General features: G+C 46.7%; 1 protein-coding gene across 1 annotated transcript; it reads left to right on the top strand.

The window, feature by feature from the left end:
• The first annotated feature begins 2,920 nt into the window (after nucleotides 1-2,920).
• On the top strand, nucleotides 2,921-15,471 carry LOC149336067 (chitin deacetylase 8-like). The gene is made up of 5 exons (XM_089554072.1): nucleotides 2,921-3,017; nucleotides 9,960-10,269; nucleotides 11,777-11,962; nucleotides 13,815-14,048; nucleotides 15,108-15,471. The coding sequence occupies exons 1-5, from the start codon at nucleotides 2,921-2,923 to the stop codon at nucleotides 15,469-15,471; spliced, it is 1,191 nt and encodes a 396-aa protein (XP_089410198.1).
• The last annotated feature ends 333 nt before the right edge of the window (nucleotides 15,472-15,804 follow it).

Below are 15,804 nucleotides of genomic sequence, written 5' to 3'. Positions count from 1 at the left end.
CTTACTTATCGTGTCTGTCTTCATCGCGCTGAAAAACAGCCTTTACAAGCGCTCTCAGTGGCAGCAGCCCTCAATAGCCTCTTTTTTCAACTGCCAGTTTTACTTATGTATCACACAAAGCAGCTCTATATAAGCTGCTCTGAGAACCAGAAAGCGTACTTGTAGATTTTTTTTTTCTGAGAGGTATGGGACTGTCTCTATTCACAGCCTCAGTGACGATGAATGTCAGACATGAAGCCACTATGCTTAATTTCGGCTTCGACCACCTGGGTTTCTTTAACGTGCACTGACATCGCACAGTACACAGGCCTCTATAATATCGCCTCCATCGAAATTCAACCGCAGCGGCCAGATCGAACCCGCGTCTTTCTGGTCAGCAGCCGAGATCAATAACCACTGAGCCGCCGCAGCGGCTGCTTTGCGTTGCGAAAAGATATTATATTTTGCGGATTCGGAACTTTATGCGCTAAACAAGTGAAAATACAGACAGAACGGCAAGTGCCAGACAGCTTGGTGCACTGGAGGATGGTGCACATTTCATTCCGACCAATGTGAAAGTTTGGGGCGAACAGGTATAAAACATTTCCACCTAAATAAGCAAATTTGTTCACCTGATCAGTTGAGAGAAAAGTCACTAAACATCTTCGAGCATCAGCTTTGGAGTTAAAAGTCATCGAACATTGAAACAGAATTCACTGAACACTACCTAATACCAGGAACAATGAAGTAACCTAACAAAAATGCACGGCACTTCGTAACGTCTATGATAGCCTTTTTTCTTTATATCAGTGCAAAGAAAATAAATGCACGGAAAAAATAACAAACCCAATCAGTAGAGTACGTCCATCGAAACATTGTACATAAATCTAATAATCGCATTGAACTCGTAGAGTTCACTGAGTCTTGTCGCGCAGACACTTGTCAAGAGCAATCAAGGCACCGTCTCCGAACTTCACGATAAGAACAATAAAGTTTCTGTCCTTGCGAGAAACAGCTTGACTGGGGGGAAATTATTTGCCGAACTTGAAATCGTAGTTAATCCATGCTTGAGTAAGGCTGACAACGTCGATATTAGAGTCTTTTATATCATCAATATATTCTTCTTATTTAGTGCGAAAGCCCCGCACGTTCTGGTATATCACTGATCACTAATTTGCGGCCTGCATCTGTGATTGTAATTCGTCCTTATCGGGCCAAAAAAATGGCCTAAAAGTGCACCTGGCAGACCAGACGTTCTCCTCATGGAACTCAGAACAGTTAGACCCCAACACTGAGATGAGAAGTGACGCATAAATGCCATGCTTGGTAAGGAGCATGGTACATTTAAACGAGTCCTAGGAGACACGTGGTTCCAGAGTTTTAACAATATTTGCGCACGTTCTGGGAAGGATCCGACAAAGACACGATGCGTGCACCGTATACGTTCAGAAAGCCGTGGAAACGCCGACAGACTGCCGTTGCTTGGTACCCCTGCTGTTTTTTCGCCTGTGACGCCGTCTGGCGACGCATCCTGGCAGCTCATCCGAGCTGGCAGAGGCAAACGAGAGGCCGCTGAACGAAGCGGAGGAAGAAGCATGGCCTCTCCGTGCTGGTCGTCGCAGCTACTCGACTGGTGCGCTGGTCTGACTCCCGGATGCTGATGGTGGGTGTAGATGGGTGGTGAGGTGCGATGGGCCCAGGGCGGCGGGGGTGGGAAGCTTCCTACCTATGGGGTAGGTATCGCTTTTAGACTGAGGACTCTACTCCCCCCCCCCCCCCCCCTTCATTTAAAACCAATCTCTGGGACCGCCACTGGTACAGACGCTTGTATGATGTGCGATGTCAGCTCACGTTAGAGAACGCCATGTAGTCTCCATTAACCCGGAGCCCTCCACTACGGCATTCCTCATAGCCCATGTGTCACTTTGAGACGTTAAACACCACAATTTAAAGCTTACTGTTTACAATGCCATTCAAGAACAAGGCGGCAAAAATGAGCCTCAGTGGAAGCAATCGAACCAATGGCATCGAACTATGGCAAGGTGCTATCAGCGACAAATGAAAGGCGAATAACAGAACTGAAGTGCCAACAAAAAAAGCTAGAGCACATATTAGTTTTTGGAAAAGGAAACATAAGAGATGTTGTAAAAACTTCTAAATACCACTCTTCACGCCTTCGAAGGATTTGAACCTGCGCTAGTATTGATATTTCCTCGGCTAGCATCTCCTGATTTGGCTCTTCGTGTTCTAGTTGCTTAGTTCGCATTTAATTCGTTGCTGATAGTACACCCAGCAAATTCCGGGGTCATAAAAAAAAAAAGACGGCGTCCAGTAATCTGTGACAAAAGGGGGGTGCTGAGAAACATGCTGAAGACAGCATGCATGCGCTCTTCGCGCACGTGCGTGTTCCCGCCCGTTTCGCCGCCTCGCTTCGTCGCAGGCCGCTCTACAGTAATTTGTTCAACATGCGGGCAATACTATTAAATGATTGGCCGGTTGTGCTTCCAAAGCAGGTGCTTGACCTCGACGTTATGAGAGTAGGTCGAGGCCACTGGCTGGGCAGCCTCCTTTGAGAGGTATTTGCTGCTTAGTTCCTGGTTTGCATCCTGATTAGAATACAAGAGCGGTTCAAGATAGCGGTTGCCTGCTCGCATGCAAGCTTATATGTCTGCACCCGACAGAATAAAACAATGATGCATCGGATTTTCGACATATCATAAATAGCATTATTTTTGTCTCAACAAATGCAGTCTGGGAGCTGATCAATGGACGAACGCAGTGTTTTCGATAAGGACATTGTGAACGGTTCTAGTCGATTGCGAAAGATCTGCCGGTATTTATTTCAGCTCTCCTGCATTCGTGGCGGTAGAGCCGAGCTTGCTCGGGGACGGAGAAGTACTCAGACATTGTCGCCTCGAAATTTTATCTTCGAGCGAACAGCATGGGTCTCGTCCGTCGAAAAGCGTTCCTTTTCTACTGCGTCCTGCTTGCAGCGTTCGCATGGCTCGCTTCAGACGCTCAAAAAGCTACTACGCCAGGTAAAGTTCCACCATTACGCTGTTTTATTTCATTTTGTTGTTTTAACAACCCGTGTATTACATAAAGGGGATGATAACTGAGAGTGAAGAGCAAGATATTCGTGCAAGATTAATGGTGACACTTTTGCGGAGTGCAGATTTACCGGTGACTGCTGCGATTTGATGGATGGTCGTTCCAGTCAGCTGCTGCTCTAGGAAATATTGACGCTCAAAACGCGATGGCATTCGGGCACGCCTATATTGGAAAGTGTCCGGAACAATATGATATGCATTTCTTAAATCGCATTAACTCGGTATTACGGCGGTAATACCGGTAAGCTTTACCCGGTATTTACGGTGGTGCTGTCATCGAAGCAGCATGCATTTCGTGCCAACCGAAAACTAAACGACATCACTTACCCGGGATCACGTGATCAACATCTAACCAGTGAGAAGCGCGCGCGCTCTTGTTGGTTATTGATTGTGCACAATGATGCCAGACTTGTTACGCGTGTGTTGCAGTAATCCAAGTCGGTGGACCCTCTATGACAACTGTCACTGTCCCCTCTTCGCAATGATATATGATAAAGAACTTTGCAGCTTTACAATAACAGAAGCAACAAACTTTCTCCAGTGTTTATAGCGTCTTTCTTTGGTGTCGTAGTACGTCCTACTCATGGAGTATGGAAAGAATTTTGGAGAATCCGTTCCGTCCCATTTTTTCAAGCCGAACAAAAAGGCACCCCTTGGCTAGTTTGGCGCTGTCCTTTATTTAGGGACTTTTCTTTAGGGACTTCTTTAGGGACTCCAGGAACTTTTCTTTAGCTTTTTTTCACGAGGGACAGCTTGCCTGGCATTCTTTGCCGCTTTTTATGTGTGGCGAGGAAGCTTATGTGATTTTCCTTTCACAAGAGGCTAAGTAGGCTCTCAATCTATCCCAATCACAATCCTAATCTAACACTTTAGCGCAAGGAAGTAGAAAGACAGAAGAAAATACATATAAAGGAAAAACCAAGGCGTTTTATTTGGTTGCCATTTACTTCAGGAGAAAGGATGACAAGTGTCTTTTCTTGAAATGTGCCAGAATACTCAGTTCAAATTGAGCTTCCTTCTGTCAGATGAAAGAATAGTATTAACAGTGAGCCGAAACTTGTCTTCCTTTCTGTAAGGAAAAATGAAGCCTAAACAGCAAACAACAATAATGAACGTCAAAAGCCCCAAACAGCCCACCAGTTCAGTTTTACTAGGAATAGGTTGGTTTATGGTTTATGGGGTTTAACTGCCCACAGCAACTCAGGCTATGAGGGACGCCGCGGTGGAGGGCTCCGGAAATTTCGACCACCCGGGGTTCTTTATCGCGCGCTGACACCTCACAGTACATGGGCCTCTATCATTTCATCATCATCATCATCATCATCAGCCTGACTACACCCACTGCAGGGCAAAGGCTTCTCCAATGTCTCTCCAAATAACCCTGTCCTTTGTCAGTTGCCGCCACTGTATCCCCGCAAACTTCTTAATCCCATCCGCCCACATAACTTTCTGCCGTCCCCTGCTACGTTTGCTTTCTCTTGGAATCCACTCCGTTACCCTTAAGGACCAGCGGTTATCTTGCCTTCGCATTACATGCCCTGCCCAAGCTCATTTTTTCCTCTTGATTTCAACTAAGATGTTATTAACCCGCGTTTGTTCCCTCACCCACTCCGCCCTCTTCCGATCTCTTAACGTTACACCTATCATTTTCCTTTCCATAGCTCGCTGCGTTGTTCTTAACTTAAGCTGAACCCTCTTTGTTAGCCTCCACGTTTCTGCCCCATAGGTGAGTACCGGCAAGATGCTGCTGTTGTATACTTTTCTCTTGAGAGATATTGGTAAGCTACCATTCATGACCTGAGAGAACCTGCCATATGCGCTCCACCCCATCCTTATTCTTCTAGTTATTTCCCTCTCATGATCAGGATCAGCGGTCACTACCTGCCATAAGTAGACATATTCTCCTACTACTTCCAGCATCTCGCTACCAATTGCGAACTGCTGTTCCCTTGCTAGGCTGTTGAACATTACTTTGGTTTTCTGCATGTTAATTCTTAGCCCCACCGTTCTGCTATCATTTCGCCTCCACCGAAATGCGACCGCCGCGGCTGGGATCGAACCCACGTCCTTCGGGTCATCAGCCGAGCACAATAATCACTAAGCCACCAGAGCGGCGAAAATAAAAACTGAATACAGTGTTCCTCAAAGTTGTCAGCACCTCCCATTGTGGGCCAGGACTCTTCAAGTGGTGGTATATCTCGGAGACGGCGAGTAACATCGTGTCTATTCTGTTTGCCGAGCCTGCTTCGGCGACTGACCCGCAAACATGTTGAGCCCGAGCCGCACACGGGTCGCGAGCCCAAGCGCGCTTCTAGTTCCTCTGTGGTTATGCGAACGAGCCACAATCGCAACCTTAACTTCTCGTTCATTTGGTTGCGTCGGTTGAACCGACGCAACCAAATGCGGGGTTCCCCAGGGGTCTACTCTTGGTCCGCTGCTCTTTTTACTGTACGTAAATGATCTGCCCAAGGTATTAGCTTCATCCAAAGCCATCATGTATGCTGATGACACTGCCATTGTAGTTACTGCTCATCATACGGTCGAACTTGAAAGCATAGCAAATATAGAACTGGAAAAAATCTCTGACTGGTTTCTCACAAACAAATTAACAATCAATGCTAAGAAAACTAAATACATACTGTTCCACTCAAAGAAAAAATCAATTCTTTCAACTGATATTACATTAACTATTCACCAGTCCCAGCTTGAGTCAACAAATAGTTTTACATATCTTGGAGTCACACTGGATAAACATTTACACTGGCAACATCATATTGAGGCGACTTGCACTAAGATGGCTTCCGGTTGTTATGCTCTTCTCCAGACGCGCGAATACTTTGATATCAATATCCTCCGTGTCCTATACTTCACATTAATACATACTCACCTTTCATATTGCATCGAGTCGTGGGGCTGGACGTATAGCACATACCTAGAGCCTATTAAAAAGTTACAGAAGCGAGCACTTAGAATAATTTCATTTTCTAGTTACACTGTACGCAGTAAGGCACTATTTACTAAACTACGCGTATTACCCCTCAATTTACTTCGTGAGAAAAGAACTGCCGAATGTGTCCATAAAATAATAACAAACAACCTCCCGTTTGACATATCAATATTTAACATCCCGCCACTTCCAACACGGAGCCGCACGTACGGCAATTTTAACTTGCCAGTGAAAAGAAATGTATATGGAGAGCGTCTCCTAGAGTTTACGGGCGTAAAAGTTTGGAATAATCTACCACATGACCTAAAGACTGCCTACAACTTCTCCATTAGAATAAAAAATTATTACCTTAAAAAGAATGACACACTTTGAGTTCATACTTTCATTTTTTAATAGTCGTCTTAGATATTTGCCAGATATTATTTGCATGTAGCCGAATCCTGATACCTTGATTTATTTACAGATTTGTACATTTGCGTCTATTCTAAGGATGTTTGTGATTAAAAAGTGTGCACTGAAATCATTTTATCCTGTTCTTGTGTGTTGTACCCTTGTGATGCTTTGTAAATACTTAACAGCTATTTTCCCTTTGCTTTTTGTGATGCCTTAATTTTTGTATAAGTTCTACGCGTTTTGTTTCATCTAAGTTTTTAGTTTATATAATCTGTAATATATGTATTTCTTTTGTTGATGCTCTTACAAGTGTTGAGAGTGATGTATAGCATTCTTTATACTAACTTACTGTCTTTATTTTGGTACATTGTTGCCTGCATGTTTGTATACCTTTTTTTCCATTGGACCCGTTACTAGCCGTTGGCTATGGGTCCGGGCAGTGTTTGCGTACATTTTTAATGCAACAAAGACCAATAAATAAATGAATGAAAAAAAAAAAAAAAAAAAAAAGCTGAGAAAACATGCGTAGTTTTTATGTTAGTCGGTCTTGCAGCAAATCATAGAGTAATTATTCGTGTTCGGGCTCCAGACACTGTAAGGGTCGCTTGTGATTGTATGAACCAGAGTCATTCATCATGCACTCGGAGGAGAGCTTCAAGATCCTTAACAGAGCAGCATGCAGCGAGTTATGTTCGCCGCTGTCGCGTCGGTGCTGTTTTTTTTTCTTCTTTGAAGGCCACGACGCGCTTTTATCGAGTCCTGCGAGCAACTCCAATAACAAGCTTACCAAGTGGCACAGAGCTCGGAAATTTCATAAATTGTTTCATTATAAATACAAACCGAGGACTGGGGTTCGTCCAGAGGCGAGTTGGGTTGAGGGTAGGAAGAGGAGGTGGGCCGGGTCCTGTTGGCTTAGTTCTTCCAACGTCCTCCAAATATCCGCTTGTGTTAACATCCGTGTAGCTATCTTCGTAAAAACACTTTCCGGAACCGCTACTGGAAGCTCAATAGCTGTTGCAGGCATAGTATCACGATAAACACAAACTCCTCAATAACGACTAGCTCCAGGGCGCGGCCCAATAGTCTAATCGCTGGCACAACTAGCTTATGCAACTAACTGTAAGACGAGAGCCGTGGTTAGCCACCAAGATAATGGGACTGGGACTTATCCTGCTGCCAAGTGCAGTTTTCCCGTGAGCTCTCAACTACCGTATAAACGCATATAGGCGCTAAAGAATATATAAGCCCGACCGCTAGGAGGCAAGGTTAGAAAGCCTTCTTCCCACTGGCTAGCGGATTCAGACCGAATGGCAACCAAGTTGATGCTTTCCACACGCATTTGAAAAGCACTGACAACTTCGATCGGAACATCAACCCGCTGCCTCGCCAACAGAATGTCCCGAGTCCCTCGACCGTGGATCTGGCTATATTATTATTACTAAGACAGCATTCAGGTTGTCGATTTGCAAACACCAGACGGTGTCTCCGCTATGAAATTAAAAGGCAGGCAGGCTAACGAAGAAACCTAAATTTTTTTTGCTGCAGTGCTTGCATTAGACACTCTGACGGGAAAAAAAAAATTATCTTCTCCTGGGCCCAGCTCCACGGCCTATTAGTACAACCGGGGTCTAAAATCTTCAAACCTCATAATTTGGTTATGAAACTCCACAGGCTGTGAATCTGGCGTTGAAACAAAGTTGCCCACGTATCATAGCACTTCTATCAGTTCTGGTTCACTTTCTTGGTCTCCTATTTTCCTTTCATTTTCTGGCGCTCATAACACGTGTCTTCATTGCTGCTGTGTCCTCTGCCTTTCAGTCCTACGATTGTGTGACTTTTGACCACTGTGGAATTTGAAAACGTCTGGAAAGTGGAACCATTTGGTGCCACGCCACGCGTAAGAAGCAGCAAATTGAAACTGGAGACAGCTAAGAAAGCTGGTATGAGCGAAAAGCGCAACAGAAAGAGCCAGCAATCAGTCACAGCGAGCGCCCACTCACAACTAATACTTTATGTGTGCAGGTGGAGGCAAAATGAATGGGAACACATTGTGAGCATTCTACCCAGTATTGATGTTAAGCACTTTTTCTTTTTAAGGCGAAAGCCTCTAATGCCTTATCGTTGTCGACAGAAGGTTGTCAGCAGAGGTGTCATGCTTTTCTAGTCAGACCAGAAAAAAAAATCTTTGTGCACGATGGTAATCGAACCACCATCCTTCTGTTCCACAGCCGACCGTGGTAATGGCTACGCAACTTCCTGCCAACGCCTGTGTAGTTCTCCTTGTCTAGGACGCTGGAGAGTGTTTGCAGAAAGGCGTCGAATCAGACGGATGCCTCCCAAACGCCCTTCAGTGCCTCCAGCATTTAAGATTCACAAACAATTGTGTACTTAATTAACCTCTTAACCGCACATCAGTGACACAAGAAGCAACACCGCGCAAAACGCTTTCACCTCACCGCACTTTAGGCCAACAAAGTGCCGCCCTGAATTTTTTGATCAATAGTTTCTTTCTGAGCGAACAGTGAGACAATAGAGGCCTTTAGCATACCGCGTACCGTGTTACCGTTACCGGAGTACCGGGAGCCCGCCCACCACCGGTGAGCACACGCTGATTGGTTCCGATGGGTACGTGGCGCCATCTGGCGCTGACAAGGCGATTTGCGCACGCACATTGTCTGCGCTTGGGCTCCCGGTACTCAGGTACTGGCAACGGTAACACTGTACACGGTATGCTAGAGGTGTCTGACAGACACCTCTAGGACAAATTCACTCTTTCGGTCTGCACTTCCTTGACCTCTACATCACGTCTCTACATATGCTATTCAGCTTGAGCAAGAGCATTAGCAGACAAATTTAAAATGCCCCTAATGCTTATGACTCATGAGCGGGCGCTCGTCGCTTCCTCAAGCTTGAATTCTCTGCAGTGTTGTCCACAACAAACGCATCATACTAAGCCCAGAACCGCAGCTGTAACTGAATATGGTTAGCAGGAGCTTCCCAAGAATTGTGAATCGTGGGGCTAAACGTCCCGAGGTGACACATAAGCTATAAAGGACGCTGTAGTGGAGGGGTCCGCTTTAATTTAGACCATATTGGATACGTTAACGTGCGCTGACGTCGTACAGCAGACGCCTGCCTTTTGCGTTTCTTCTCCATCGAAAAATTTCGAGGGGGCACTTCGGTTACCTAAAATGCGGTGAGGCGAAAGCCTTTCCCGCAACGCTCTCCAGCGTCCTTATGCTGCATGGGCGTTGGCAGGAAGCCGGCGTAGCAAGTGGATTGGTGGCGCCATCTGTTGTAAACGCCAAAAAATCACAAATGTGCAACGGACGGAGAGTCATGGCCGCAAGTATGAGCCATTGAAGGCTTTTAATAGAGCCGTCACAGCCGGGATCGAACCCGCGACCTTGGGTTCAGGAACCGAACGCCAAAGCGAAGCATGGGGTATGAGCTAAGAATCACCAGGTCGGTTTCTCGTACAGTGCCACTGCGCAAGTCCACATATTTATTCCGCATGTTCTGTCTTGCAGCTCTGAACTTGGATGCCGGCTGCAACGACACCGTGTGCAAGCCTCGCCGCTGCACATGCGCGACTGACCTCCCGCCGTCTGGCCTGCGCACATACCAGATGCCTCAGTTCGTGATGCTCACGTTCAGCGGTGCGGTCAACGTGGTCAACATGAAATTCTACCGGGAGCTGCTTGGTAGTGCCCAAAGGAAGAACAGGGGCACCGGCTGTGCCATCGCGGCCACTTTCTTCGTGTCCCACGAATACCTGGACTACGCGGCCGTCAACGAACTCCACTCTTGGGGCAACGAGATCGCCCTGCACACAATCAGGTGGGCTGCTTCGAGTGTATGCACACTGCCCCACACTCTGTAGAGGTTACTCATGTGACGTCATCTGCACGGAGCGCCGATGAAGTTAACTGGTAGAACCCGCAAGACATGGGGATAAAGCTTGAAGAGGAGTTTGTACTCACCTTCTGCGGCGCCATAGTGCTGTATCAAGAATGCTTGCATGAAATGGGAAAGAAATCAATAATTCATTGCTTCATAAAGCATTGAAATATTAATGAGAGGATTTTACTTCCAAGCATCCAGATTATTAGAGCATTGCGGAATTGCTGTGCGCAAGTTGTTTCATGGCAGCGGCTTGAAAAGTATCGATTAAATCACGTGACGTCACGCATGACGTCACACATTTTGCATGCCCGCCTAACTTGAGGACACATAATCGGCCGCCATCTTCAATCTAGCATGGAACAGGACAACAAATGTTCGAACCTGAGTACTAAGAGCTAACGCTGTTAAAAACTTTGAACTCTTTACTTACTCGGTTCTTAAAATCGAAGCCCTGAATCCCATCCGATTCTAAAAAAAAAAAAACGGTTCAGCTTCCCGTTAACGGCTGCCACTGCGGGGAGCGAAGTAGTGAAGTCAACGTGCATGAGAGTGAGCCCCCCGCTTTCGCTCAACGCTCACGATTATTGACTGTATGCTGGAGGAGGTCACCTCGATATAGTACACAGCCTCCCTTCGTCCTGTTAGCGTGGCCGCAGCTAGGAGTGCCGCAGTATTCGCGGCAACCCGCCCAGTGCTTAGCATTTCGCTGATCTGTGCGAACGGATGCTCGAGCAGGCACAGATGCAGGCGTCCGCCTGTCACATGGCTGACACGTGCAACGACTGTGGCGCAGCTGAAATACTCCGCTGGGATTTTTAGAGGCGACCTTTCAAAAGGCGCCCACCAATGTTGCCGTCCACCGAATATCAGAGTGAATAATCGGACTGGGCGCCCTAGTGTTCATATTAGAGAGATAGATTTTTTAGAGACTTTCTTAGGGTCAACGATGTCGCCTTAAGTGCAGTATGCCATGAACGAAAACTGTAGTCTTTACTTGCTTCACAATGTGACTGATATCCGGCGGTCCTATGCCATAAATAAAATGGCACAGCCTCCATGACGGAAGCCAACAGCCACCGAAACCAGAATCGCGAAATTCGGAGGTCCTGGATTCGGATCCCACCGGTGGCATGTGGTTGTTTTTCTTGTGCTTTTATTAATGTCCAATAGATCAAATAATGCTAGCTAAAAAAAAAAAAAACTCATCCCCTATCTTCCTTGGTTTCGGTGGCTCTTGTCTTCCGTCATGTATGTCCTAACGAGCACATCTTTTCCCTTCACTTGTATGCTTAATGTACGACCTCGACTGGGTCGAAGAGTCATCGTCTAATTCTGTCTCGTACTAACACCCTGCGGCACCAAGCGATGACTGTTCTTTCGCGCCGACTGCAACATTCCCCTCTCACTGACACCACATTTCCTTTGTCTTCCCTCCGCACAGCCTTCGAGCCGACCCTCAGTACTGGCAGACCATCAACAGTACCGAGTGGGAACGGGAAGTGGTGGACCAGAAGATCATGCTGCACACCTTCGCCAAGATTCACCCCTCTAACGTCAAGGGCTTTCGGGGACCCTTCCTGTACAGCGGTGGAGACCAAGGCTTCCGGATGCTGAAGAAGCACTTCCGGTTGGGATGGTTTTTCTCTATTGTCGTTCACGTAGACGCAAAAGCATGTTGTCTGGAATTATTTACATATATGATGCTGCTGTACGTTAGATGTTTTTTTTTTTCGGCCGTCATAGAAAGTGGACGAGATGCTTTAGCCTAAATATCGAATTTATTCAAGTACAGACTTCGTGTGAAGTTCTCAGGTAATATGGCTCGCTTTTGAGACTTATAGCGAAGCACTTAAGGCACCTCCGAAAACCAAAATCTCTTAAAAGGTGAGGACAAATGTCCTGCCAAGCCAACAACGATTTAGTTCCACAGAAATGATACACGTAACCCATTACACGGCTATCTCAAAAGCAATCCATATGCCCTGCATAGTTTTTACCAAGCCTGTATGTACAGTACGGTCCAGTGTTAAAGGGAACATGCGATCGCATAGCCTCCGCGCTTCACGAAGCCCTGCTGCCTAGATGCGGCTAGAACAGGCGGCATGACGCGCATGCGCGGAAAGACCAGCTGCCATACTTACTGCACATGCGTCTTGTGCCCACAACTCCCACAAATTCTCGGCGGCAGCGCTCCGCGAAGCGCGGAGGCCACGCGATCACATGTTCCTTTTAACAGTGGACCGTACTGTACCATGGTCTACCGACGACTCAAGCAAGCTAGTGCGAAAGGCACATAGGAACGAAAACTATATTGCGGCACACAAGCCACGGAATAGTCAACGTGAATAACATAAGAGCCACTGCCCAATGCTGTGAGGGAACGCGAAGATAAATATTTTTTTTTTATAAAACACCGTTGTACGTATGTATGCAGCTAAATCTCCTGGAATCCTAAATGGTAACATAACCAGAAATACTGGAAAAAAGCGTTTTTGAAGGGAAACAGTTTATGAACGCAATATTTTCATATATTGCCAGATTTTCATACATTACGCTGATCGCCCGTCCACAGGCTTGCATGTTTTGCTATTAATGTTTTTGCGATCTTCAAAAGCATTCCTCATTGGCTTTCTATGGCAGCCTTAACTGCTCCGTGGTAACGATGGGAAAAGTTTCAAAGAATGATTTTGCTACACATCCGAAGAATGAACTATTACCTTCAATATTTCTATAAAAGTAACTTAAAACTTTCTAATATTCAACATTTTGCTCAAAAATGTACGACTTCATGGCTAGAAATACATAGCCAATCATCTTATTTGTGTCGTTCTCACGGAAAAATTTGGCGCTTAAGTTCCACTTCCCAGTTTATGCCGCTGGAACTTGGTTCTCGACCGCTTTGGAAAGGAAAGAAAAGTGCACGGGCCTTCTCACTGGCTCGAGCTGAGCCTCAATCGCTGTCACGTGCGAACAGGGGAGAGCATAAAGATGTGAGAGGAAAGACTAAAAGAACAGACGCGCGTCGCAACAACCGCATCCGCCGAAGCTACGACGCCGGCTGTAACAGGTGCACCGTCAAGCTTTCTCAGGTGTAGCGATCCGCTCTTATGCAACGGAGTCAAGCGCTCCTCTCGCGCTCAAACGAAATTTTTGCCAGCTTTCACAGAATATTATTGGGAACCAGTATTTTTTGGCTTGAAAACATTTCAAACAGCCTTGACAGATTCCTGCATTCTGGTTTTCATCGACACCGAAGAAAGCAAGGATTAACGCCAAACCTCTATAAAACAGTTCTGGCAGACATGCGGATTTTGCAGTGTCCCGCACGGAAAAAGTGACCAAGGACGGGATTTACCGATCTAAGTAAAGAATTTTCTAGTTACGTCATGGAATATCACTGAGCAGCATTCATATACTGGACAGTGGTTACTCCAAGTAAAGAAAAAATTGATGGTGTTTGTGCGGATGTTTCCCGGCAGGTACGACAGCACGCTTGTCCACCAGAGGAGTAGCCACGAGGAGCCAACCTTTCCGTACACCATGGACTTCGGCTTCCGGAGTAGCTGCAACATCAACCCCTGTCCCCAGGACACCTACAAGGGACTCTGGGAGCTGCCCCTGAATGTCCTGTTTCGGCAGCAGATGCCATGCGCCGTGGCGGACGCCTGCCTGCCGCAGCCCACCACGGCCAACGACACCTTCGAGTTCCTCAAGTAGGTCATGGTGGTGAGAGTTCCACCATAATGTGTTCCATCATGGGAGTTCCATCATAGCGCAATCGTTGCTATGATAGAGTCGTCGCTATGGTTTTTTTTTTTGACTGAGAAATACTGTTGTCCCATCTTACTGATATGGCACTGTTGAGAGCAGATCTTGTCTCCCGTTTTGCAAGCCATTAATGAATGAAATGGCTAGGTGGCTCCTTCAATACCTCGCCACCTAGCCTTGTCAAACAACACTTTCCACCCTCCAAACTATTCCATATGCGTTGGGGTATGAGGAAAAAAAGTCGAAAGGGATACCTTAGACTGTTTATGTAACAAGGACGCAAGCAAGGATGTCAACTCACACTAATGTCATCCGTTTGGCATGACATTAAGTTCGTCGCCTGACAGTTGCTATTTCAGTTGCTTGGAATTCAGTGGATTCAGCAGCTCAGTTCCTGCTCGCCGTCTCCCCTCTTCTTCTCCATATTGCTTAAATTTCGAGGCATTGCTCATCAATCGTTCGTGCAGTTGCTCACGTGAGACAGCATATCACACGCTATTTGCTCTTACGGCGCAGCGTTTAAATACAATACGACACACCAGACGGGAGGACCATTCCGTACATGCTAAATAAAATTCCGCGGCCAAATCTTCCGAGCAACGCCCGGCACAGTTGCCCATCAACATGATAATTTCGATAAGGGGTCCATTCAGACAGATTTTGGCGAAGATTACACAAACGATTGCCGCGGGTGGCAGCACATTAGCCGTCAATGCATAATCTGGGATGCGTATAGCTCTTTAGAAAAACCAGTTTACAGGTTAGTGGTCTTTGAGGGGAAATGACGCAGTAACTCTCTCGCTTTTAGGTGGACACCTCAACAACGCTTTGAGGGAATGGAAGACAGTGGGAATGAATGAAGAAGGAGAGAAAGAGGTGCCGTAGTGGAGGGCTTCTGAAAATTTCGACCACCTGGGGATCTTTGCCGTGCTCTGACGTGCATGTTTTTCCGCATTTGTGCTTCCATGTTTTAGTTGCCGTACTTCACCCGTACACGCACGCAGGTCGAACTTCGAGGAGTTCTACTTGAAAAATCGGGCCCCGTTTCCGTTGTTTCTGGAAGAGGGCTACCTGCAGCACCCCGGCCGCAAGCAGGGCTACCTGGAGTTCATTGACTGGCTGTTGAAGAAGGATGACGTCTTCCTGGTGACCGCCACCGAGGTGCTCCGCTTCATGCAGAACCCCAAGCCGCTGAACGCGTACCACCAAAGCGTATGCCCAGGACGCCGTCGCTTTGTGGACACCTGCCCCCAGCCGACTACCTGCTCTTATAAGCACACGCATTTAGGGGGCGATCGCTACATGCGCATTTGTGATCGCCGCTGTCCCAAGAACTACCCGTGGGTGGGCAACCCGCTGGGACAGTAATTAAAGGATCGCTTACCCTTTCAAGGGTGTGCGATGGGATTCCTACCTCCGTGGTAGCATCTGTTGACTGATTAGGCCACGTTAAGAAATAAACATGGGCAGAAAATGCTAATGGCAGAAAATGATAGACCACTTCTTTCAGGCCGCCGCAAAATAAACCAAATTTTGTTCCTTCGTAAGATTCCTTCACGCGAGGTAAACATCCCAATACTTAATTGTGTTCAACCTTCTACCACCAGACGAACACGACACACTAAGGAACAACGCTGCAGCCTATCTTTGCACGAACAAATTCATTGAAGTATGGCTTCTTCCCCCGAACCATTTTCTATT

The sequence above is a fragment of the Amblyomma mixtum genome, chromosome 7, assembly GCF_055824585.1.
Source record: "Amblyomma mixtum isolate Tamu chromosome 7, ASM5582458v1, whole genome shotgun sequence".
Lineage (NCBI taxonomy): Eukaryota > Metazoa > Arthropoda > Arachnida > Ixodida > Ixodidae > Amblyomma > Amblyomma mixtum.
This window is presented reverse-complemented; position numbering and strand designations above follow the sequence as displayed.

Coding starts and splice junctions, on each gene's coding strand:
- LOC149336067 (XM_089554072.1), top strand. CDS start 2,921: ATGGGTCTCGTCCGTCGAAAAGCGTTCCTTTTCTACTGCGTCCTGCTT. Junction 11,963..13,814: donor ATGCTGAAGAAGCACTTCCG/GTTGGGATGGTT, acceptor GTTTCCCGGCAG/GTACGACAGCACGCTTGTCC. Junction 14,049..15,107: donor GACACCTTCGAGTTCCTCAA/GTAGGTCATGGT, acceptor ACACGCACGCAG/GTCGAACTTCGAGGAGTTCT.